The 24,524-nt window shown below is 35.8% G+C and overlaps 4 protein-coding genes and 1 pseudogene across 23 annotated transcripts; 4 read left to right on the top strand and 1 right to left on the bottom strand.

The window, feature by feature from the left end:
- The first annotated feature begins 1,170 nt into the window (after positions 1-1,170).
- Positions 1,171-3,610, top strand: AIRP2 (RING/U-box superfamily protein). Of its 6 annotated transcripts, none has more exons than XM_088123879.1 (6): positions 1,171-1,386; positions 1,455-1,592; positions 2,470-2,602; positions 2,773-2,839; positions 2,938-3,172; positions 3,292-3,610. In XM_088123879.1, exons 2-6 carry the CDS (start codon positions 1,528-1,530, stop codon positions 3,500-3,502), a joined length of 711 nt encoding a protein of 236 aa, XP_087980005.1. In that variant the 5' UTR covers positions 1,171-1,386; positions 1,455-1,527; the 3' UTR covers positions 3,503-3,610. The 6 variants fall into 6 exon arrangements, with proteins under 6 accessions (XP_087980005.1, XP_022145746.1, XP_022145745.1 ...); XM_022290054.2 differs by having other exon boundaries at positions 1,172-1,354; positions 2,452-2,602; XM_022290053.2 differs by having other exon boundaries at positions 1,172-1,386; positions 1,464-1,592; positions 2,452-2,602.
- A 150-nt stretch (positions 3,611-3,760) lies between these two features.
- On the top strand, positions 3,761-6,765 carry LOC111015126 (chlorophyll a-b binding protein CP29.1, chloroplastic-like; annotated as a pseudogene). Its single transcript, XR_015790792.1, has 3 exons — positions 3,761-3,945; positions 4,057-5,754; positions 6,245-6,765. The product of XR_015790792.1 is annotated as a chlorophyll a-b binding protein CP29.1, chloroplastic-like (transcript).
- A 1,082-nt stretch (positions 6,766-7,847) lies between these two features.
- Positions 7,848-10,040, top strand: LOC111014939 (Peptidase S24/S26A/S26B/S26C family protein). Of its 2 annotated transcripts, none has more exons than XM_088124657.1 (5): positions 7,848-8,141; positions 8,274-8,509; positions 8,582-8,654; positions 9,274-9,439; positions 9,696-10,040. In XM_088124657.1, the coding sequence occupies exons 2-5, from the start codon at positions 8,344-8,346 to the stop codon at positions 9,798-9,800; spliced, it is 510 nt and encodes a 169-aa protein (XP_087980783.1). In that variant the 5' UTR covers positions 7,848-8,141; positions 8,274-8,343; the 3' UTR covers positions 9,801-10,040. The 2 variants fall into 2 exon arrangements, with proteins under 2 accessions (XP_087980783.1, XP_022145503.1); XM_022289811.2 differs by having other exon boundaries at positions 7,850-8,141; positions 8,291-8,509.
- A 624-nt stretch (positions 10,041-10,664) lies between these two features.
- Positions 10,665-18,722, top strand: LOC111015002 (cold-responsive protein kinase 1). 6 transcript variants are annotated; one of them, XM_022289895.2, is made up of 11 exons: positions 10,665-10,868; positions 11,008-11,059; positions 11,191-11,284; positions 12,324-12,386; positions 13,329-13,394; positions 15,433-15,837; positions 16,188-16,303; positions 16,424-16,634; positions 16,873-17,110; positions 17,693-17,843; positions 18,168-18,722. In XM_022289895.2, the coding sequence occupies exons 6-11, from the start codon at positions 15,750-15,752 to the stop codon at positions 18,525-18,527; spliced, it is 1,164 nt and encodes a 387-aa protein (XP_022145587.1). In that variant the 5' UTR covers positions 10,665-10,868; positions 11,008-11,059; positions 11,191-11,284; positions 12,324-12,386; positions 13,329-13,394; positions 15,433-15,749; the 3' UTR covers positions 18,528-18,722. The 6 variants fall into 6 exon arrangements, with proteins under 6 accessions (XP_022145587.1, XP_022145589.1, XP_022145591.1 ...); XM_022289897.2 differs by having other exon boundaries at positions 10,665-11,059; positions 15,433-15,565; positions 15,697-15,837; XM_022289899.2 differs by having other exon boundaries at positions 10,665-11,059; positions 15,697-15,837.
- Positions 18,723-20,157: 1,435 nt separating this feature from the next.
- LOC111015001 (Carbohydrate-binding-like fold) lies at positions 20,158-24,379 on the bottom strand. 8 transcript variants are annotated; one of them, XM_088124650.1, is made up of 8 exons: positions 24,057-24,378; positions 23,380-23,419; positions 23,141-23,301; positions 22,232-23,038; positions 21,060-21,475; positions 20,892-20,951; positions 20,308-20,438; positions 20,158-20,218 (listed from the first exon to the last, which is right to left on the bottom strand). In XM_088124650.1, the coding sequence occupies exons 1-5, from the start codon at positions 24,276-24,278 to the stop codon at positions 21,218-21,220; spliced, it is 1,488 nt and encodes a 495-aa protein (XP_087980776.1). In that variant the 5' UTR covers positions 24,279-24,378; the 3' UTR covers positions 20,158-20,218; positions 20,308-20,438; positions 20,892-20,951; positions 21,060-21,217. The 8 variants fall into 8 exon arrangements, with proteins under 8 accessions (XP_087980776.1, XP_087980779.1, XP_087980781.1 ...); XM_088124653.1 differs by having other exon boundaries at positions 20,308-20,396; XM_088124655.1 differs by having other exon boundaries at positions 20,158-20,438; positions 21,046-21,475; positions 24,057-24,379.
- Positions 24,380-24,524: the final 145 nt, after the last annotated feature.

The raw sequence follows: 24,524 nt of genomic DNA, 5'->3' as shown, positions 1-24,524 counted from the left end.
TATTTATCTTATGTGATTTCCCCAAAGTTATTTCAATTTAGGTATTTACATTTTGTAATCTGGGGCCCGCTCTTTCTTCACCAATCAATCACCACAGGTACCGCTGGAATCTTCGCCCATGTACCCCGGAAAAATATAATAATTAATTAATTAATTAAAAAGCCATACGAAATGTGGGGCCGCGCCATACTCTACGGATGAGAACCAGCCATGCATGTTTGCCGCGTTTCATCGCAACTTAGCGCCTAATTTGAGGCCGTACACGTGTAACGAAAACTTACTATTAATTTACATGCTTTTAAAATATACTAAATGATGTCTAATTGTTTGGAAATTTCTCAATTTCATCTATAATTATTTAAACGAACGACTCTATAATCATTCTATTGAAAAATAGAGCTCCCAATGAAAACACACCGCATATTATTACAATGCTAGTTTAGTTTAACGATAATTGATATATATTTTTAATTAAGAAATTATGAGTTCAATGGTACTTAAATTAAAAAATATATATATATCTTATTATATATTAATATATTTAAACACACGTGCCTAAAGATGGATGTGGATCTTATGTGTTAAATAACTATTTTTGGTACAATAAATTAGAGCACGAGAGTTTGAAAATCTGATCTCAATAGAATAAATAGATATAATTATTGTTAAACTATTTTCATGTTGGCACGCTAGATAATACCCTAGTGATATGTTCAATGTGTTTATAAATATAACAATTTTATCACAATCAACTTTTGTTTTAACAAATTAAAAGAAAAACGACCTAATTGAGAATCTTTAGTAAGGTAAAATGACAAATTTTAAAAAGTAATAGGCTAAATCTAGAATTGCCCAAAGGTCAAGGACTTGTTTAGGTGTTCTTTATTTATTTATTTTTTCCATCGCACTGTGAGTGATACAATTCTGCTGCTGCTGCCGCCATGAGTACGTGACACGTCAGCGGAATGGTTGCCGAGAGGATATAACGAAATCCAATGAGATCTCGAAGTTGACTTCACTGTGACGGTAGCGGGTGAGAATAGCGTAATGGCGACGAAGAGAGGCAAGGAGTGTCAAGGAATTTGGAGGCAAGTGCGTGGGTATTTTAGTAAATTCAAATATCTGGAATCTACCTGCTTCTTCGTGGGTGACTATTAAAGCAACTCTGGTGGTTCTGTTACGTGTGCGCTAAGCGAAAGCCAAGTCAGTCCCACTTCCCTCCTCCACGGCTCTCTCACCTCTCGAATCGGAAATTTACTTCGAAAATCTGTCGGCGAAGAACCGCAGAGAAAATTGGAATTCATAATTTCATTCTTCGGCTTCTCCTTAGGGTGCGTTGTTGAACTCGAACGAGGTGTGAGCAATTCTCGCTTGGAGATGTCAGAGGTATTTGTTTGTGTTTGTTCTGTGAAAATCCGAATTTAATGGGAATTTTACTGATTGAATTGAATTAGATGAGGTAGGAGTTGCCGCTGCTGATACTGGAACTGGTGGATGGGAGTTTTTGACAGAGGAAATTGAGTCAAAATGCGGAAATCTTTCAAGGATTCCCTTAAGGCACTGGAGGCTGATATTCAGTTCGCCAATACCTTGTAATCTCTCTATAGGCTGTTCCACTTTCTTATTATATCATATTTCTTAACAAATTTTGTTACAGTCGCTCTGGAGTCTTCGAGAACTGCTATTGCAATGTTTGCATTTCTCATTTTTGGAAGTTGTCCGCGGTTTGATAGATTTCTGTGTTCGGAACAGCATCGAGTTTCAATATTTTGTATCTGATGATCTATATTTTCTGCATAGGTTAGATGGCACTCGTGTTGATTTCGTTTCTGTTAGAGTTTGGAGTTCTGGAAAATTGTTCCGAAAATAGTTCTCACTTATTGGCTGTGTTCGAGATTTATGCAGTCTGAAAGAGCTGTGAGGTTTAGGTTTTTTATATCATGATCTGTATGTTCCCTGTCTCTTAGTAGATTTGACGTTAGTCACTTCAATCTTATTTCATTTACAATTGGACTTGTTCTGCTCGCACTCAAATACATTGTTTCGTGCTCTAAGATCTCTTATACTGTTTATGGAAGATTCATTTATTAATGTTGTGTATTTGATTAATCTGAGTGTATACATTTTCTTCCTTTTCTGTGGGTCATCATGTATCTTAAAAGGGTTTGCGTACTGTCACATTTTCTTAGTCGTTTTGTGAGATATCTTCACTTCTTAGGATTGCATTGGCAACTGCTTAAATTGTTCTACTGCAATGATTTTTTTTTTTTAATTGCAAACTGGAGATTTTTGTTCTTTTAAGTTTGCACTTGTTCCAGCTGAGGTTTTTTTAATTCATAAACGTTGAAAAATTCCTTCTTCCCTATCAACGTTTACTCTCTTAGGCCATATATTTCTTTGTTTCTCTTTTCTGATCCATAAGCATTGAAAAAACACTAAAACTTTGAACAGGGCTTCTGATTATCCCAGGGAATATGATGGTGCATGCCTTCAGATGAGATTATCCTACAGCCCAGCTGCACAGTTCTTTCTCTTTTTCGTGCAATGGACTGATTGTCATCTTGCTGGTGCATTGGGTTTGCTCAGAATTCTAATATATAAGGTACTGCAGTCTGCATTACAAATGTTGCACTAGTGCCTTCTCCAGTCTGAGTGTGGTGATTGAAATAACTTCAAATTGACCACTAAGGATAAAAACCTGATGAAGTAGCTGATACTGCTTGGATTTACATTTATCTTGTCAAGCCTGTGAATGTACTGAATCTGTTCCAGGCATATGAAGACGGGAAGACTACCATGTCTATTCAAGAAAGAAAGGCTAGTCTCAAAGAGTTCTATGGTAAGTGGACTTGAAGACAAAAGCTGCCATTTCTTATACTTGAGGCGTATAAAAATTTGGAGTCTTGCGAAACCTATTTTTTAGTTTTGCAAATACAGGGGTGATCTTTCCATCTTTATTGCAACTTCAAGGAGGAATTAATGACATAGAAGACAGAAAACAGAGAGAAGTTTATGCTGCCAAATACAAAAGAAAAGATCAATTGGATAGAGGAAAGATCACTGAAATCGACTTGGAAAGAGAGGAGGAATGTGGAATTTGCATGGAGCTAAACTGCATGGTTGTATTGCCTAGTTGCAATCATTCAATGTGCATGAAGTGTTATAGAAGTTGGTAAGCTTTCTGCTGTTTTCATGTTGCCATCAAATACCAAATGACGGAGACTTATTTCTTTGCAAAAAGTGACTGAATTCTTTGGAGCTGATGTTTGCAACTTGTTATCTTGGTTTCAGGCGCACTCGGTCTCAATCATGTCCCTTCTGCCGTGACAGTCTCAAGAGAGTCAACTCTGGAGATCTTTGGATCTATACCGGTAGCAGTGAAATCGTCGACTTGTCCTTCATCTCTAGGGAAAATTTAAAGAGGCTTTTCATGTTCATTGATAAGTTGCCCCTCATTGTTCCAGATCCAAAACTCATCTCTTATTATCTGAACCACTATTAGACATTTCCAGGCTTGGACTGGAAATAATTTGTACATAAAGACTCTATTACCCAAGTTATTGTCCATAATTCTTATCAGTATAACATGCACATCTAAATTTAATGCTAATGTGTTCTCGTTTTGTATAACCTCTGTTATTTAATTTGCTTCTAATTAGCAAAAGATCTGCTATTACTTGCATGCTGAAGCTAACTCAAGTAAACTGAGCTCATTACTATCTATATCTTATCTAGGTTCTCTCAGAGACTAACTTTCCTCCAGGGCATTTGTTAACCTGAAAACAAATATGGGGTAGGGACTGTATAGATAGATGCTGTAATTGTAAAAGTCGCAGTTCGCATTCCAAAACCAGTTCGATTAATACAATAACAATCTATAGGATGATGGCATCGGGTTACGGCCTCAGTCACCAGGTTCTCAATCCTCAACTTCTTCCAGACATGGTATTGATAGACTACAAGCTTTGTAACAGCTTCCAATTTTTGAAATTTTTAGTTAATTGGGCAACACTATGACATAGAAGGAACTAACCATCTTAAATCTTTTAAATGCAGGAATTTTTGGAACAACCGCGTGTAGGAGCAATGGCAAATGCCTTGAAAGGATTATACTATTTTAGCAATAGGACAGGCACTTCGAGCATTGAATACCATGGACGCCGGTCCCATTCGAAGCAAACTTCTCGACTAACATAGAGTATTGAATTGGATTTTATTCAATTTGTTCGCAACTGACTACTAAACTGTAATGATCGAGAATTTAGAGATGGGATTTTCACTTTCCTTTTTGTGGGTGAAGCAGAAGACGGGGAGCATCAGCAATCATGAAAGCCCAAACCAAAGGCGTCGGAAGCCCGACCACTGTCCATTTCCTAGCAAAGGTGCAGGTTTTTACTTTCCTTCGCATGTCCTAGCAACTTTCCTTTGATCTATTTTCCATGTATTTATAGATGTATATTGAAAATTTTCACTTCATAATTCAACTAGAAAGACATCACTTACCCCTCTAATAATAGATGGAAGTTTGAACCCCCACCGAAACTAGGATGTCAACAATATTAACCAAATTAGAAATAGCATAACGCCTTCTAGAGCCACCTTAAGTGAGCAATAATACTAAAATGTCTTAGAAATAAGAACACTAAAACATGAGAATGGCAAAAATTATCTTTTCTGTTGTAACTTTAATGTCAGCGTTCATTACATCTATAATATGAAATTTGTCATTCTTATTCTGGTACTGTTCTGATTAGCATAAATCAGTGCAACACTATAACATCAAACAATAATTTTTGCATCTCTTAAACATGAGAATTATTTTGCACAATTATTTTTTCTCGGTAACATTTAGAAAAATAGGAAATGCTAACATTAGAAACTAGGATCCCCCGAATATAATTTTCATTGAATCTTGGATGGGAAAATTGTAGTTTCAAATTTTAATTAACCAGGTCAGATGAGGTTGGCTATATTACCATATGATATCATAGGACAAATATGCTGTCTGGCCAGCAAACTGAACAGATACAATCACAGCCAGAGCAATCGTAATTTGATAGGCACCAAAGAAACCAGATAAGGGGAAGATAAGGCACTGAGACTTTTTTCCCATCAGATGGATACACTTTCTTCATCTGACGGTCACAATTTCGTCACCCTGTGAAAATCTCCAAAGAGTGATCAAGTTTCCACTTCCCAATTCCATATAATAACTTCAATTACCATTACATCATCTACACCCCTCGAGCTTCTCTTTGCCATGGCTGCCACCACAAGCGCGGCTGCTGCATCCTCCTTCATTGGGACTTGCCTCCCCGTTGTCCCTCCAGGTCGGGTCAGGTGCAAGCCCGATTCGCATTCAATAAAAAAAATACCCCACAAAAGAGAGCATCAGAACCCAGTTCCGATCGTCGACTGTGGTACCCTGGAGCCATAGCACCCGAGTGGCTCGGCGGTAGCTTGGTGGGTGATTATGGGTTCGACCCATTTGGTTTGGGCAAACCAGCAGAATACCTTCAGTTCGACTTGGACTCTTTGGACCAGAACTTGGCTAAGAATGTTGCCGGTGATGTGATCAGTACCCGGTTTGAGAATGCAGATGTGAAATCGACCCGTTCCAGCTATTCAGTGAGGCATTTGGGTTGCAGAGGTTCTGTGAGTGCGAGCTCATCCATGGAAGGTGGGCTATGTTGGCCGCGCTCGGTGCTCTCAGTCGAGTGGCTCACCGGTGTTACTTGGCAAGACGCCGGAAAGGTACTTAAATATTGTTAAGAGTATTAATAGGAAAGTAGTGAGAATATTATTTAAGATACTCTGAATTACAAGTTTTCTCTCACGCTTTTTTCAGTTCAATAACTTATCACATGCAATCCTGAAAACTTTTGGTACATATGAGGCTCATATTAGTAGAACGATATTTCTAATTACTAAATCTTGGTTATGTTCACGGTTTTTGATAGAGGGAGTTAAAAGATTTAGAATTTGGCAGTTCTTGGAAGATAGACCGTATAAGAGATTCCTCGGGCAATGGGCATTGCTTGAGAAATTTGTAATTTCCTTCTTAATAGTATATTACCATTTCTAGTTTATGTTGATTTCTACTTCAAATTCTGGTTAAATTCTGTGAGATTTATTTAGTATTATAAATTTAGGCCCACGCTGAAAATGGATCATTTTGACAGTGGATAGAGTCCTCTATAAATTTTCAGAATAATTAGACTTAATTGCGAACCTGATGTTTCAGGTAGAGCTGGTGGAAGGATCCTCATATCTTGGGCAGCCACTTCCATTCTCTATATCGACATTGATATGGATCGAAATTCTGATGATTGGGTACATTTGAGTTCCAGAGAAACGCCAAGCTTGACCCAGAGAAGAGACTTTGCCCCCGGGGCAAGTACTTCGATCCACTCAGCCTGGCAACCGATCCCGAGAAGGCAGCGGCACTTCAATTGGCAGAGATCAAGCATGCTCGCCTCGCCATGGTTGCATTCCTCAGCTTTGTTGTTCAGGCTGCTGCCACTGGCAAAGGCCCGCTCGATAACTGGGCGTCGGGCGACTCACTTGAGTGACCCACTCCACACCACCATTATTGATACATTCTCTTCATCCTCTTAAATTGTTCAATCTCCTCGGTCTAGCTCTGGTTTGCGATGATATGGGCTGGGCAAATTATTTTTTATGTAATGTAAATTATTATGCTCGAAACTGTATTCCTAAGGAAGAATATTAATTGGTTCTTCGGTGAAGCGTGACATTTTGGCATTTCATAGCCTTTGTTTGAAGATGACACATAATATGATCGAGTGGTTGAAATGTTTGAAATTTAAGTAAAAAAAAAAAATGTAGTGGAAAAAATATGTATGTTTTTTGGCAAAGTGTATATATAAAAGGATATTCGAGCTTGGCAAAAATAGTGCAATTTAAAAAAGAAAAATTATTTATTTTTTTAGAAGTGATTTAGTTAATTTTATGTATAACGTCGATAATTGTAATAGAAGTTTTATTTTTTTAAAAATAAAAGCAACAAAAATCGAAGGCACGAGCACGAATAAAATGACAGATTAGATGGATTACCAGGCATTATTACATAACATTATTTAGAATGTCTAAAAAATTCAACTATGCAAATATATCTTGGTATAAGATTCAACTTTGTTCTAACTTCAAAGTAACTTTCTTTTTTTTCCTTTTTCTTTTTTCATTGAGTTCCACAATTGGTTAGGCAAAAGAATTTTATACTTGTATATACGTGAGGGACACTATCATCAATGTTCAAAGTGAACAATATTATATATTATGAAGACCTGTAATTGTAGTCCATTATCTCTGACAAGTTCAACAATACAAGTATAAAGATTAGAACTTGTTCTTTTTGAAAATATATTTATCAATCAATTAAGCTAAATATAGTTTTTCATGGTCAAAAGTTGCATTAAAATAACCTGTCAATCATGACAATACAAATGTTGAATTTTCATCATGCTTATTACTTTTTTTTTATAATTAATCTTCTAATGTTTATTATTAACTAGATATTTAAAATTACTTTTTCTATAAATATCATCACAAATACGAGATAAAATAAAATAATCTCTACTCCCTCTGGAGTAAAGTAGAATTTACATTGGATTAGTATGGACTTTTTTTTAGCACAATATATAATGTGCGTATGCGAATTTCAATACACAACTTTTTAACCAAAGACAAATGTGTTAATCAATTGAATTATATACGGGTATGAATTACTTTGCCAAGTAATTTTTTTGTTTATGTGTATATATTTTGGGAAGAAACTGTCTATAAATTAAACCTGATTTGATGCAAGCGCAATTAAGTAATTTTCAAAAGATTAAATGTTTAACTTCTATTTTTCTTTGCCGGTTGTGTTCGTTCGCGCCTTCGTCACTGTGTTAGGGTTTTGCTGTGAGGCAGTGCAGTGAACTCAAACGGACTCGGCCAACACTCTCTTCTCTTGAATCGTGCCATTTTTCTCCGCGTGGATTGCCCACCATTTCCTATCCTTATATATTCTTGAAGGAAGACTACAACACGCATAATTGGGCCGCTCGCCGGAGGATTTGCGGTGTCCGCGTGTTGCGTATTGTCAATTTTCAGCCAAAATCGGCGACTTCCATCAGGTAAATTTTCGTTGAAATTCCTCCGATCAGAGTTCGACATTTATGCGCTTTACTTTTATCGTGTTCCGAATCGACAAAAGACTGTTAGTTTGCCCTAGCTTCGAATTTTTTTGAGATCTTATTTCATTATAGATTTTTCCATGGTGCAGGTGCTGATCTCTTACTTCGCACTTGACATGCATCCATTTGGTATATTTAGGAAATGGCTAATCGGAGTTTAGTGTGGGGCGTTGCGAAGAAATGTTTCACATTTGGGATTATAGGCGTTACTGTTTCAGATCGTTATGCAAGTATTGTCCCTCTCCGGGGTGCTTCAATGTCTCCCACTTTCAACCCTAGAGCGACTTCTCAGGCGGGTGCAGTTACTGGTAATTTTCTGAACGAACCATTTTTGTAGTAGCAGGAATTGGGTACCATCTGATGCTTGGGTTTGGGTTCAGGTGACTACGTACTGGTTGAGAAATTTTGCCTTGAGAAGTACAAGTTTTCTCCTGGTGACGTGATCGTTTACTGGTTAGTTTCCCTCCATCGCTGTTAATATAGTCATCTGTATTGTGTTGTTCTGAACGTTTATCTTGTGTTTTGTGGTATTAGTTTTGAATTTCAATGTAGGCAAGATAATTTATCTGGGTTGGCCCTTCTTGATTGAATTTTGATCATAAGTAGTCTGTACATCCACTTGATTAAACATTTCACGTGTAGTGGACATATCACATTCAAACTCCCATTTATTAACTTCCCAATGCCATACATATGAAAATTAAAAATAAACAGAGAACTGGAAAATTAGAAGAGCTCAACCATGACTTTCATATTGGTTATTCTCTGTGAAAGAACCGAATACTGTGTCATAGGTCCTTAGTCATACTTAATCGATCTATCTCAAATTGTACGTAAATTGCTTTTACTTTTTTTTTTTTTAATTTAAAGCAACGTTGAGATCATAAAATGTTTTTCTCACCTAGATTATATGTTTATACTAGAGAAACGCAGAACATTGTCATTTTTACAGTCTTGTTTCTTGCAAAATGTTTTTGATCCACACTTCCTAACTTGTCACAAGTTTACTACTCTCAGATGCTTGAGCAATTTGTATAAATTTTTTCCTCCGGACGTTGTTGATCTATTGCAGCTCCCCTAGTAATTACAAGGAGAAACATGTGAAAAGAATTATTGCCTTACCAGGAGATTGGGTTGGAACTCGTCAAACATATGATGTTGTAAAGGTTCCAGAAGGACATTGTTGGGTTGAGGGCGATAACGCAGAATGCAGCATGGACTCGAGATCTTTTGGCCCAGTAAGATACCATCTACTTGGTTAGCATAGCATTGTGCTTCTTTTTGGGTGTTCTGTAGCGTCATACTTTTCAATGTTTAAAACTAAGTTACCGTATGAAGTAGCATTTTCAGCATAAACTCAAATATCATTTTCATGAAATGTTTTAGTGAAAAATTCTGACCTTTCTGAGTGCAACTCCTCTGTTGATGGATGTTTTATGCTTTTTACTTGACATGCCTGATCCAGCCTGACTGATGTAAGCTTTTTGCTTGCAGATACCAATGGGTTTGATTCAAGGGAGGGTGTCACATATCGTATGGCCACCTCAAAGAATTGGTGCTGTCGAGAGAAAATATCCTCAGGGGAGAATTAAGTCCTAATTTTACTAATACTAAAGCTCATAACCAGTTTTCTATGATCCCCCCTATTTGTGGCCTTTTGCTTCTTAGGTAGAAGTTTTCAGAAACTCGAGGCCTTTCCTGTAGCATTATTATTCTCTCTCTCTCTCTCACTCTCTATCTCTCTCTCATGTTATTTTTTCTTTATAACATACATTATTTACTTTCTTGGGGTATTTTCAATGTAATGCCCATGCTATAAGAAACCAACATTTTTAAGAATTGGCTCCTACGGGTTGGATTAAAGCAATTATGGAAAGCATTCAACTGTAAGGATGAATCGTAAAAGTAAATTTATTTTTCCTTAAAACCCACAATTTTGTGCTTCAAATTAATATATTCTTGTAGATGTTACAAAGGGCTCATTCCTTTTATTTTTATTTCCTCTTTTTTAATTAAAAAATATAATTGTATTTGGTAACTAGTATTTGTTCTTATTTTTTGTTTATCAGAAGAAAGAAACTTTGATTTTGTTGGAACGGAACCAAAAATTAGAAACTTTTTCTTTCTGTTTTTTTTTTCCTTTAAAATTTCTATATAATTTTGAAAATTGTTAAAAAATGAAGGCTGGAACACTGATTTTATAGCAAGAACGATCTAAATTATTTTTACTTCAAAAATTTATATTATTTACAGTTAGATTTGCACATATTTTTTGTAATTTGGTTTGGACGATACGCTGGGCCCGATGCTGCAGGCCCAGTTTAATTATTTTATTGGACCGGCATGTACGACCGAGGAGGCCCAAGTCCAATTCTGGCGGGTCTTTTCGAGACTCCCTGGAGAGTTGGCGGCAATTTCGCAGTTGAACTTTAATCTTTGACGTCGAACCGAGTTTCGCCGCAGGTACAGAAATCGAGAGGCTGTTCTCCTCTCATTTCTCACTTCAAAACCTGTAACGGATTTTGATCTTTTCAGTTTTCAGAAGACGATCTCCGATTTCAGGAGTATGAGGAATCTGCAGGCTCAAAGTCCTCGTGGTCGCTCCTCATTTTCCGCTGGATTTTCTTCTCGAAATCACAGTTTTAGGCTACGACTACAAGCAGTTGAGTTGAGTTCTCCGTTCGTTTCCTATACCCTGTATGATGAAATCGATTGTTCTGTATGTCTTACTTTCCACTTTATGGTGAATAATTTGCCAATGTTTAGCGTTTGAATCAATTCTTAGAGCTTATGTGAGAATGTGCAGATTATTTTCGCCTTTCCTGTGTACGCTTTCAGTGTTTCTTCGAAGAGAGATAGTAAGCTCACTCTACATTTGTTCCTTGAATTAGATCATTTAGATTTCAGTTCAGTATATGAACTTGGGATTTCCGATTTGATGATTTACTATGTTCTTGAATCTTGATACTGCTCTCTGTCGATTCGCAAGTTCGATACAGAAGACAGAAGCACCACTGACCATGACTGATAGTGATACCACCGAATTTCCGGATTTAGAACCAAATTGTGGCTGCATTTCGGAAGTAAGTAACTAGTTCTTTCTAGTATCAGTTGAATTGTTCGTTTCAGGTCGTTGTTGATATTCCTCTACTCTAGATATATATTTTTTTTGCAAAGGTCTACTCTAATTTTCTTATTTGGATGTCCTTGCTCTCAATTGTTGAACCTTCTGAGCTCTGATTACTAATTTCACCATTAGCTGGTCTTTACTTCTCTGGTAAATAGTAATCCTGTCACCAAATCTTGATATGTGGGCCGCTTCTGTTCAAGGCTTTGAGTAGAATCTCTGTTCTCCGTATACACCATGTGGAATAGTGTGGATGTTCGAAATTGTTGTCGTTGGCGTCATTGTATTGTTGGTTCATTTCATTTGAATCCTTGCATCAAGGCTAACAAGAAAAGCGACCTCTCTGAGACTCAGAGATCTTTTCTTCTGTGACCAAGTAGGCAGCAATAACTGTGAAGACTTGATCCCTATGGACATTACGGCATATGTTTGTGCTGCTCGCCAGCATTCTAACTTTCCATATTTTGATGAATGGCCACATCCAGAAATGATGAGGTGACAGTTGGCGCTAAACGTTCTTATTAGGATTAGAATGGTTGCAACTTCAAGTCACCAGGACTTGTTTTGGGAGATTGAGTTCATAACTATTTTTTCCTTTTGTTTTTTAAATTATTTTCAGAATTCTGATGGTACAATAGCTCGTGTGGTAGTTTAAGATTATGGCCCAAATTATTAGTCATGATCACATGCTTTTTATAAAGAAAAATAACATTAATTGTTCCACAGATTGTCTATAAAAATAAACTATAAAGAATATAACAAAACAGTATCTAAGAAGTAATCATCCAAAGTATGCGCACTAATTTTTCTTAAGAACCAAACACTATTTTTAAATTACAGCTTCTAAACAGTTGTATGACTTTTCATCTGTTCTATTTATTATTTTTTTTATGGTGTCAGACATTGTGTGAGCTGATTCGGACAAGAACAACCTTGTGGGAGGGGTAAAATCTTGTGATTTTTACTTTACCTAAAACTGTTCTTTTCCCATGCAGATTTTTTTGCGATGGTTATTTGGGAAGTCGCAGAAGACGGTGGCTCATCAGTTTGCTTAACAGGTAATATAAAGTAAATTGATATTGATATTGATTTTTAGCTTCCTGTGTTAGGTGGAGTTGTTGTACATGGTAGAAAGCCCATCCTTCAGATTATTTTCTATTTCTTTTTTAAATTGAGTGCTGGAGGGGTAAGTTTGAATATAGGATTTCTTGTTCAAGGTTTGTTAAACTTTGAGCAACAATAAATATAGATATATATCTTTTAAAGGAAGTGGTAATATATAATTAAAGCAAACAGTGACGGGTAACTTAAAATTGAAAAAAAAAATCAAATGATGGCATCTCATATATTTTATTGTCTATTGATCATTCATTCATTCATTCATTTTCTTTATTGGTGGTAATAACTTTTGACTATGAGATTCGTGTTGAAGGGTTCTTTTTTCTTAGTAAATATTGTGAACGTTATGTCATTATTGTCCATACCTCTTTCTTTTGAAAATAATTTAGTTTTCTCTCACCATTTCTCATTAGTATTTTATTCCTATTTTTAATTTAATGTTTTTTTATAAGGCAGTAAAGGAAAACATATAAATAAAGGTAATATTAGTGGTCGTGAAAATGTGAAAGAAAATTCAGAAGTAGAATACCAACTAAAATTTTCAAAATTTGAATACTGAGTGTTTGTCTAGAGAATTTTCTAAGATTATACTTGTGGACTTCAAATATTGGACTCTCTACTGTTCTCTCCTGCCCACTCCTCTCAATCTTCATTATATTTTGAATGATATTGTATTGAGAAATTGCATTCTATTTTATTCTTAGCGAACTCAAATTATTGCCACGGCAAGCATTATAGTTGTGTGTATGTATATAAGTCAGCTATTTTATTCTTCAAATAATACATGGTGGAAAATAGAATAAGATCTGGTTGTTCCCAAGCAATAAAATCTGGCTACATGGAACATACTCTAATGAATCCTTTTCTCTTTCCTTTTCCAGATTTTATCTCAGCTCTGCGTTCGCAACCGGTTCGCAGTGATTTTGTTTGGCCGTCTGTCAGTAGTGGTAACCAATTTTTTTCGTGCAAATTTTATTGTTGCATTTCTTCAGGGGAATTATAAAGGTGTTCCAGCCTCTAGGAACCCCCGGTGGAGAGTTATAGCCTCCAGTGGGTTAGAAAATTAATCTTTAAAAGGGATTAAAATAACCTCTTCTCCATTTTTCTTCTATAAATCTTTTCATCGCATAAAAAAATGTGGCAGTTAATAATAAAAATAGAAAGCAGTTAATTTAACTTGATTGAAATGTGCTATGTTTTAAAATTAATATGGGTAGTTAAGCATTTTCTGGAGGGCAACCGCAAGTCATATTTAATAATAAAAGTAGAATAGCCGTTAATTTAAAAAATTATTCGACGAATAAAGAAATAGAAAATGAGAATAGTAATTTATTATTTTTATTTATTTATTATGTATTTAAATTAATTGTTCATATGTAATCAATTATTAATTTTTCCTATTATAACTAGAGTGAAATATGCTAATTTTTTAAAATTAATATCCAAAATAATGAAAGGATATCGTTAATGGGTGACAAGTTATATATGCGAATATAGCAATAACTTTTTAGTTTTGGAAATATCTCAAAATTTTTAAAATTAGATTTTTCTTTTCTTTTTGTTATTTTGATTTTAGGTATATCGATTATGTAACTAATATATTAAATATAAAGTATATCACTGATATAATTGATATACTTAATATGAAATATAACAATCATACCAAATATATATCTTATATAATAAAAATATACTTCATTTTAGGTATATCATAGATACACTTCATTTCAAGTTTGACCTGCTTCATTTTAAATATATCACAAATTTTTCAAAATATTATATCATTGATACAACTAATATATTTGCTCCATTTTAAATATATCATTTTTTAAATATTATATAATTGATAATTGATATACTTTAACGTTACATAAAATCAAAATCATTTTAGCTATATCAGGTGTATAAGTGGATTTTTCTCGTAACTAAATTTTTGGACTGGCCCTCCATCTTTTTTGGTGTATATTTGCAAATCAAAATATTGCAGTCCTTATATTTTCGATTAACTTTTATTTTTTTTGCTGCAGTTATCTGAAAACACAATAACAAATAATAAACTGTTAACTTTTATTTTTATTTTTATTTTTTATTTTATTTTATTTTTTCTCATAATTAACTTTTTTTTTTAATAATATTGCAGTTAAGTTTTATTTTTTTGGTCTGTACTTTATGTGATTTTGTTTATCCAAAGAATAAACTGTTGTGAAGTGTGATTCGTATTTCCACGCAAGATTTGGACGGCAAAGGGCACAAATGACCTCTACCGTTTGGCACACCCAGCCCACGCCCAGCATCTGTATTCTAGAAATACAGACGGGCTTTGGAACTTTTTTTTCCTTTTTTTTATTTTAAAATATGATCATATGTGGAAGTGTAGATTTAAATTCAGACATTTTGGTCGAAATTAGGTTCTGTCAGAGATATACATCATTTGGTTAAGCTCAGATTGACCGACTTATTCTTAGAGAACTAGAAGTTAGAGCTGAGGTCAAATTACCTTTTGAACTTAATGCTCTGACCAAAAAAAGAGTGAACTTAAAAATGTGTTTGACACCAGTCAGCCTTTGAAATTAGAACCGATGTCAAATTACAATATGAACTTCTTGCTCTGACCTGAAAAAAGTAAACTGAAAAATGTGCTGACACCAGTCGGATTCTATGGCCAACCTGCTTCCGATCTTAGTTTATCGTGATATATTGACCAACCCAACAATTCTTTTTGATAAAGTTCGAAATATTTGTTGTTCCCCTACCTCTTTTTTCTATCATTTGCCATGAGTCCTCCCACCAACCCACCCAGGGAAACCCAGGAAAATTGAAATTTGACACGATCAACATAGGTTTCCATTCTAGAGGAGAGAAAAATTAGCCGCTATGAGACAATTCAGTCTCTACTGTAAATCATTCAACTTCTTTGATAATTTGGCCATTCCCTTTCGTGTTAACTCTTCTAAATTTGAGCAATTGCTATTTTCTTTTTCCTAGTTCCTGTTGAAATCACACATGGTTCGCATTCTTCCACATCCTTTCGACATTTTGGGCTGCGTTACCATTTAGACTTTTTGAGTGCCGACGCTTATGTTGGCTCATCATCGTTTCGACGACTCTCCTAATTGATGTAAGGGCTTCAAAAAATCTTTCTCGAGTATTGACAATTTTGTTGCGTTGAGTTGTGTTGTACAGCCATGTCTTCGTAGCAACATTTTTTGGCCGTGTCAATTGTCGTCAAGAAGCTCTTCGGTGTTTCAGGGGCGATTAAGGGTTGAAGAAAGGGATGTAATAAGTGGTTTGTGTGTAGATGAATGAAACTGTACATTGCAATGACTTCTTGTTGCTTTGCAATCCTGAATTGCTGTAAAGGAAATAGCAGCTCCGAGGAACCGGCCGAAGGTGAGAATCAGGTAACTTTATTTTTCTTTTGTAGATTCTAGGGCAAGAATATAATTATATGGTTATTCTTCAAATGGGTTTTCATAAATTCTGATACTTTGGTGACGCAAAAAAGGTTTCTCTAGATAAGTAATTACTTGGACAATTTGTTCCTTGTCAAAAAGAACGGATGGTTTGTGTCGAATAACGTCTGAACTGGTTTACTGATGGATTGACTCGAAATGGCAAATCTGGTGATGGTTGATAATGGATATCTTGGCATGCTCCCTATTCCTTTCATATCTCTTACCGTAGAAATCTGAGCCGAGTGAATCTCAAATTGAAATGATTTTTGCCTTGTACTTGGTTAGGAATTGCTGTTACCAACAATGTACGCATCTTTTCTTATAATTCATTGAGGTCAGCAACTGGTAATTTTCATCCATCAAGCAGAATAGGTGCTGGAGGTTATGGAGTTGTCTACAAAGTGAGACCAATGATAATCTTATTTTTATGGTTCTCTCCTGTAATTTCTTCCCTGTAGGTATCATTCCCATATAAATTCTGATGCCTTTTTGTAATCTGTCATTGATTTTTGTGACGACAGGGAGTTTTAAGGGATGGTACCCATGTTGCAGTCAAATCATTGTCTGCAGAATCAGCACAGGGAACTCGTGAATTTTTGACCGAGATAAATATGATATCGAATATACGACATCATAATCTCGTTGAACTGATTGGTTGTTGCATTGAAGGCAGTCATCGAATTTTGGTATATGAATACCTGGAGAACAACAGCCTTGCGAGTACTTTGCTTGGTAAGTTTTACAGAGCATTCAAGTTTGTTTTTTAATATATATCCTAGGTCAGTATAAATTTGTATCATGTTATATCTCTGAAAGTTTTTACTCTAGTTATACATCTTGTTTAAATCTGAAATTTCAGTGGATAACATGTGTTTCTTAATTAGCGTGTAAACAAATACTTGCTGTCTTATCTGTCTAGATGATGAAATTATCATCAGTGTATGATTATCAAAAGCAACTATTCATTCAGGTACAAAGAGTAAGCATGTGATTCTGGATTGGCCAAAGAGAGCTCAGATTTGTCTCGGTACAGCTCTTGGTCTTGCATTTCTACATGAAGAAGCTGAACTGTCCGTTGTGCATAGAGATATCAAGGCTAGCAATATACTTCTTGACAGAAACTTTCATCCTAAAATAGGTGACTTTGGGTTGGCTAAACTTTTCCCAGACAATGTTACTCATGTTAGTACTCGAGTTGCTGGAACTATGTAAGCACTCTATTTCAATTCTCTTGATCTTTGTCTTCTTAAGTATGCTGAGAGACACTTGTTTCCATCGTCTCTTTCATTATTTTTAGCAGAGTGTACAAAGTTTATCTTCTTTACTAATTGATTAGCTGCTTCATATTTGTAGTAACCTGTTGTCATAGATGGATAAGAAAGGAAATGTTGATCGCCACTAAAGGGCATTCTTTCTAGGCCATTAACATTTCTCTTTCTCTTTAAGAGTCGAGGAGATAGTCTTGAGTTTTCCCAATTTTTAACAGTTAATCAGCATTAGCTTTATTGCTTATGCTGTCTATTCAAAAACCAAAACTGACAAATATCTTCATTGGACCAATGAGTTTACTGAGTTTAAAATTGGTGCTGGGTGAAGTTGGGTGGTATATGAGTAGGTGCTTTGCATTCATAAGCTCAGGTAGTCATCCCAGTTTAATTTGCGATCATTAGTTTTGATTCTTCAGTCATCCATGCACCATTGAAATGAAAAAAAATACTAATTTCTTGATCTTTTTTGCATGATATTATGTTCCTCTTTAAACATTTTCCAACTATTTCATGTGCCTGCAGTGGATATTTGGCTCCTGAGTATGCACTTTTAGGACAGTTGACGAAGAAAGCAGATGTATACAGTTTTGGTGTGCTCATGCTGGAAGTAATTAGTGGAAGTAGCAGCAGTAAAACAGCATTTGGAGAAGAGTTATTGATTCTCGTGGAATGGGTACATTTCCAAAATTTTTTATCAAGAACTTACTGCTCATTCATTCATGGAATTGAATGTGACTTTGTTTCTACAAGTACTATTTAATAGTCACCAATGCTTGTAATTAATAAGATATGGATACTACATAAAGCCAAAGGATATGTGATTCTAATGTGTAGGATCAGAGTCAGGTAAACTAGACGAAGCTCATAAGATCTCATTTTTTGGCATCATCATTCATACATTTCATTTCATGTGTGAAATGGGTTTGAGATGTGGATTTATAATCATTTTCCATACAATATATTTTAGTATGATAAATTTGGTTTGTGCCACTCGTAGACTTGGAAATTAAAAGAGGAAGGACGGGTTGCAGAACTCATTGATCCGGAACTGATCGATTATCCGAAGGCCGAGGTGATGCGTTTCATCATAGTTGCACTGTTCTGTACCCAAGCAGCTGCAAATCAAAGACCAACCATGAAGCAGGTTGTGGAGATGCTTTCAAGAGAAGTACATCTGAACGAAAAACTATTGACAAAGCCAGGAGTATACAAAGGACACAGAAGTAGGAAGTTGAATGGTGCTGCTATTAGTTCAGAGGGAACATCCTCCTCCCATACAGATAAAGGTAAGCAAGCTATGAAGTCATCACTCCAATTTAATAGCGTAAATAGTTTGACTCAGATGCTTCCTAGGTGATACATAATCCCTGTTTCTAGTCCCCTTGTAATGTTTTAGTTCCAATCCTCTAGTTTGTTTTCCAAACTTGCTTGTGAGAAATCACTAAATTCCTGGTTTCTTTACCTTCACCAAAAATATTTAAATCACTAAATTCTCTGTGTAATGTGTATATGACATCTTTTAAATATTTTCATGCCTAAAGGCAATTCTTTCCTCTGTTCCCATACAACATTTTCAGCGGATGAAGAAAACTTGTGCCTCTAGTCCTATCTTGTTTTGCTTTTGTAAGCTCAACAGGGGCAGAAAGCATGGAGGCTTATTAGACCGTGGAGAATGGGCATTTTCAGGATTCATTTGGTAATGTTTTCGTTCATAGAAAGATTTCCAAAATTATTTAGGAAGTTTGGGGGAAAAGAAAAACAAGTTTCTTGTTTGTGATTCTCATTTCTAACAAAATCAAGTTTCTTTATTTTTTCAATAATAAGAAATGAAGATCAAGAAATAGTTATCAAATGAAATTATATTTTCCTTTATTAAAAAAAAACATGAAACAAGAAATAGAACATACCATAATTGTTCAGAAATTAAGGTTCCAAGTTGGTTCAGTTCGATCTTTAGTCCAAACAGCCAAATCGATTGGTTTGGTTCTATTTGTAAAGAGGATTGAACAAACAAACAATTAGGAATTGAGCCGGCTCGATTGGATTCTGTTCTTATTGATTACTTTTGTCGGTTCTGTGAGAGAGGAGGGTGGAAAATAGGTTTAAATGGTGGAAATTTTTTTATTACGGTAGTACTCATTCCTTCCATTCATAGTTTTGACACATTATTTGGTGATTATTTTTCTTAATATCACAAACAATGAACCGGAGTGATGTTATTAAGGTTTGTGTAGGAACCCATCCAAACCGACGAACTGACTGGTTCGGTTTGATTTCTTGAAGATCACAGTTTTTCAGATTGCTCTTTAAAAAACGACAAGTTCGGTTTGATTTTCACTCATTAATAAATCTTTAAATATCAAACATTAATAAATCTATAAGAATCGAGCCGATTCAATCCTAACATAAAACATGAAAATTACCCTACTCACACCCTTCCTAACTGTTCTCTTGCCCTCAAGCCCAGCCCCCTATAAGTTTCTAACCCTAAACCATATTTTTCTCCTTTTCTTCCCTTTTCAAATCTCTCTTTTCTCATCTCTCTCCAGCCAGCTCAATTTACTTTCCTTCATTTTAGTTCTACTTCGTTTTTCCCACTTCCGGTCGAGATCCAACATTCGCTCTCTTAGATATCCAATATATGAATTAAGTTTACCCAATCTATCAGTTTAAGCTTTTGGGTTGAGTAGTGGTTTCGATAATCACCAACGGAGAGATCTAATTTGAACTAAAATTATTTTGCCAAAAAAGAAAGAAAAAGTAGTTAAACCGAACCGAACCAGCAAGAACCAAAACAGACTGATTCGATATTTACCTGTTTAGAATGACTCAGAACTGAAGGGTTCTGTTCAGTCCGGTTCGACCAAAACCAGTGTCCGAATCAAACTACGCACAGTCCTCAAATATTTAACACGAAGAATTGAACCAAACCAACTCAATTTGAGTTAATTTAGTTTGATTCAATTTTTCACTCCCAGAAAGGATAAAGTTATAAACTCATCATTCAATTGACAAATCAGTTAACCCTGCAGATGTCATCCAAATTATCTGGAAAAAAAATGGTAATAATAAATACACGCCCAGACTCGTTGGCGTCGAATCGATTATCGAGGTAATGGTAGAATTAATAGGGAAACCTGCATTTAATTTGGTGTTGGATATGGAGAATTTGAGAAAGCCCATCACAATTCAAATATCAAAGCATCAACAGTTGACTTGTAGTCTCCTAGTAGAGCATGTGATGGACATCGTTTTGTGTTAGATCTACCTTGAAGTGAACAAAACAACATATAATTATTTACTACGCCAACCAACCCCAACGACCTGTGGCGTACGCTATATGTCAGCCTTTAATTATCAACTTTTCAACCATCCTCAAATGCGCCCTTCACACTAACGTGTCCTCAGAACATGTCTCATAAATAAATATTCATGCAATAAAGTAGAACAACTGTGACCCTAAATATTATTCTTTATTTCTAGAATATTGTAAACTATGAACTTGATCATGTTGCGTCTAATGCAGTTTCTAAATTCTAATGCAGCATGAAGGTAGAAATGATGGGGTTGATGATAGAATACGTCTGTCTGGCCTTGAAAACAGCACAATACATATATGTATATATAACAAGAGTTCTTGACAATGCAGGCAAATAAAGAACGTTTTAATTTGTATAAATTAAACATATACAATCCAAACGACTAAAAAGGCACAAATTACCAGAATCTTTCTTATAGTGCAGTTCAGATTCCGCTCCGCAGCTCAAAATTATTTACGCCCCTGTCAGAAATGATACAAATAGACATTCAGATTCAGAATGATTCATGAAATTTATCTCCGTTCAGAAATAATCAAATTAAAACAAATGCAGTACCTGAATTATCTTACCTGAGTAGCATACAATATAGTGAAGTTGGATCATATGTATTATGTACAATTTCTCCCAACCGCAGCCTGCATCCACCCAAAATTTCTTTGGGAGCAACATAGTACAGAGCCCAATATGAAATCCGGAAATCTTTTCCAGTGTTTCAATAAAGCTGATGCTAAAGAAATTTTAAATTGGCTAACAACTTCATTAGGGTTTTATGACCCCATGTCATGTCATTTTTAAGGATATCATTGTTGATTTCCTGCAAGTCGGAACGATTCTCAATTTTATTTTTGTCATCCTTTTGTCTAATTTCACTTTGGAGGCCGTCTTCTTTGTCATCTTCTTCATAGTCTTCTCCATAACTTAACTTCGCCTCGATCTCTTCTTCAGCCACAAGATAAGGGGTCTGTTTATGATTCATCTGTACGTTCTGAGATCAATACAAATGCAATACACTGAGGAATAAGAACATTATATAACACAGTATAACAGTATATGTGGTTGAATGAAGCATAGCATAACTATTGCAGGGAAGCAATTTCTGTGTAGACATGATGGTTGAAGTACAACACATTTCTCCGGATGAACTGATGCTTGTGCATATTTAGAGAATTGTAGTCTCGTGCTTCTGAAGTACCATCATAGTTGTTATCAAATATTACAAGGTGGCAGGTTCATTTGCAGTTAATGATAGTTATAGTAGGTAATGTGGTTGTATAATTTAAATCATGGCATTAGGAGAGAAATCACAGTTATGTTTCTTCATATAGAGAGAAGAAAACATGATTCTGCAGATATATAAAAGGTTACGTCAACATTTGATGACATGGAGAATGTTTGGTTCTGTGAAAGATTGGACTGCTTGTGATAAGAAATTGGAAGTAAAATGAAATTAAGATATAGAAATTGAAACTATAAGCCATAAAACTATGACAGCAATAGGCAGGGCTTAGTATCAGAAATTATACAAGATAACTTGGTTGGCCAATATTAAATTTCTTCTTATGCATAGATCGATTCGAAAAACATTCAAACTATCAAAATTCAAAGTTACGTCCTTTGTAGTAAGGATTTCTTAGAACAGTACAAGAAAAGGCGCACACAAATTGCAAGGACAATTTTTTTGGTAACAGGAATTGAAGCAGGAAAGACATGGTAAAAATAGGCCAGGCCATCAAGCTGTTACCTCAGGTAGTTCATGACCGTTAGATTCATTAATTCCATTGATGGAAACATCAGATTCGACTTCATGTTGAGGTGCTGCCTCATTTGATGTTGTTGGAGTTGGAGGTAAACCAGGAACTAGAATGGGAACTCTGCAGTTAATCGAGCTTTCTTGAACATCTGCATTCCCAAGGATCTTAACCGTTGCTCCTTTCTCATGACTCTCCGCAATTCCCTCTGTTATCTTTGTATCACTCTGGCATGTAAATGTTGACTCCCCATTTGAATTGCTGTATACTTCGCTGACGACCTTGTTACTTGAATTGAGAATGAAGCTCTCCTTCTGGTAGCTTATATTCTCTGCCACGATATTTTTGGCAGCAGAAATGTCACTAGCGTTCTCCTCTGGAAGTGAGATGTTACCAGCATCCTCATCTAATGCTGAGATATCACTACCATTTTCTTTTGAAGCTGAGATGATGCTGAAATCAATCAATTCTTCATGTGATTCCACTGATGATTTTTCTGCAATAGAAGTATCACCAAGAGCAACTGACGGTTCCTTATTTGTATTGTGGATCAGTCCTTCGTTTGGATCCACAATCATTAAATTTTCTGAGACAATAGGCGAATCCTCATTCTGGTTAACAACCTTTTCTTCTTCAGTTAGCGTCAGTGATTCAGTGCTATCCCAATCTTCAGAAACGACGATTGTATTAGTTGTTTCCCAGGGTTGAAATGTTCGATCAGGACCAGGTTGCCATACGACATTTCCAGTTTTTCCTTGAAGTACGAATTTGAACTGGATTGTTTTTCCAACAGGAATTTCCTAATTTGACAAAAATACATCATGACAAGATATCAGAATCGTCAATGAAGCTTATTTCTTCATATTGAGATTTTTATGCTCTTCGTGAATCTCTCTACTCACCACTTCTGCTGCCCATTGATGCCCATCTGCCCAGTTTAAAGGTATTGCACTTGTAACTTCCCAGGAGCCAATAACTGGATCGTCACCAACTACAAGGAATTGCTCCCCAAATGTGCACTCTTTTTGTAGCTGGAATTTGACACGAACTGTTTTCACTTGATCTGCATAAAAGGTGCCGGTATGAAAATGCTCAGGCTATTTTCAGAGGGAATAATTATTTATCAATCAAATTGACTTACTCGTGTCTTGATTCTCAACTGCATCATTCTGAGTATCTACCTGCAAAGAACAAGTTCTACCAAAATCAGAATGATCTTCTTAGCGTAATCCTTGCAACAATTTTTACCACAATCATTATTTTCTAGATTTTCTGGCATTAATTATCTCTTTCTTGACGCATCCGACGATACTTCGTTAGCCATCTTAGCTTCCGAAGTTTCTCTTATTCTTGCTCTGATCTAACTTAAACCTTTTCTCGCTCAAGGAAGGTTAACATGAAGAAACGATTCCTTTATTCAGTGAAAAAACTGATTTAATGTCGACATATACAAAGTAATTAAAAGAACAAGAACTTCGTTCAAAAACACAAGACGAAGGCGTAGCACTGCCTTCGTCTGTCAAAGACTTCCGTATTAGCAGAAATCGCAACTCATAAGGCGCCTTCTGAGACACAGTAGCTCAGTTTCCAAAGCTTAACTCTCGATCATTCATTCAAAGTCCACGAATAAGCAAAAACCGTGAAGAAAGTTCGCAAAGTTCAACTCTCGATCACTCACTCATTCAGAGTCCATAAATCAGCGAAAGAAAAAGGTGAAGTAACTAACACATTCCTCATTGAGTAATCCAAGATTCTTTATAAAAAAGAAAAGGAAAACAAGTGAAACCGTAGAACAATCAGGAAGCAAGAATTTCCGACCTGGTTATGAGAAGAGAGAGAGGTAAAGAACTGGATGCCTCCGCGGCGCAAAGATGGCAAATGCTGAAGTCCAGAAGAAGCAAATTTCGTAGGCGTCCGATAAGAGATGAATTCAGGTCCTCCACAAAGAAGACGCTCTCTCAGAGAACGAGAAGAAGCAGAGAAACGAGGAGGAGCTGTGTTGTTGGCGATAATGGAGTTGGAGGTCGCTAGGGTTTCCATCACTCTCAGAATCTCACTCTGATTCTGCTACTGACAGAGACTCTCAAAGGCCAAAGCTTCGGACTCGCGCCTTAATGGAGTTCTGGTGGTTACCATTATATAACGGTGGGACCCCGCCAGGATGAGGAACGGAAAACGATTTTTCACGTGCATCCAAGAACTGACACGTGCCTCACTGATGGCTGTAGCTTCACTAGGAAAATAGGAATAAATCCATGAATCTCATGGTACCCATTTCATTTCTTT

Source organism: Momordica charantia (genome assembly GCF_013281855.1).
Source record: "Momordica charantia cultivar OHB3-1 chromosome 5 unlocalized genomic scaffold, Mcharantia_2.0 BLBB01000005.1, whole genome shotgun sequence".
Classification (NCBI taxonomy): Eukaryota; Viridiplantae; Streptophyta; class Magnoliopsida; order Cucurbitales; family Cucurbitaceae; genus Momordica; species Momordica charantia.
The sequence above is the reverse complement of the archived record's forward strand: the minus strand, read 5'-3'. Positions and strand labels throughout refer to the sequence as shown.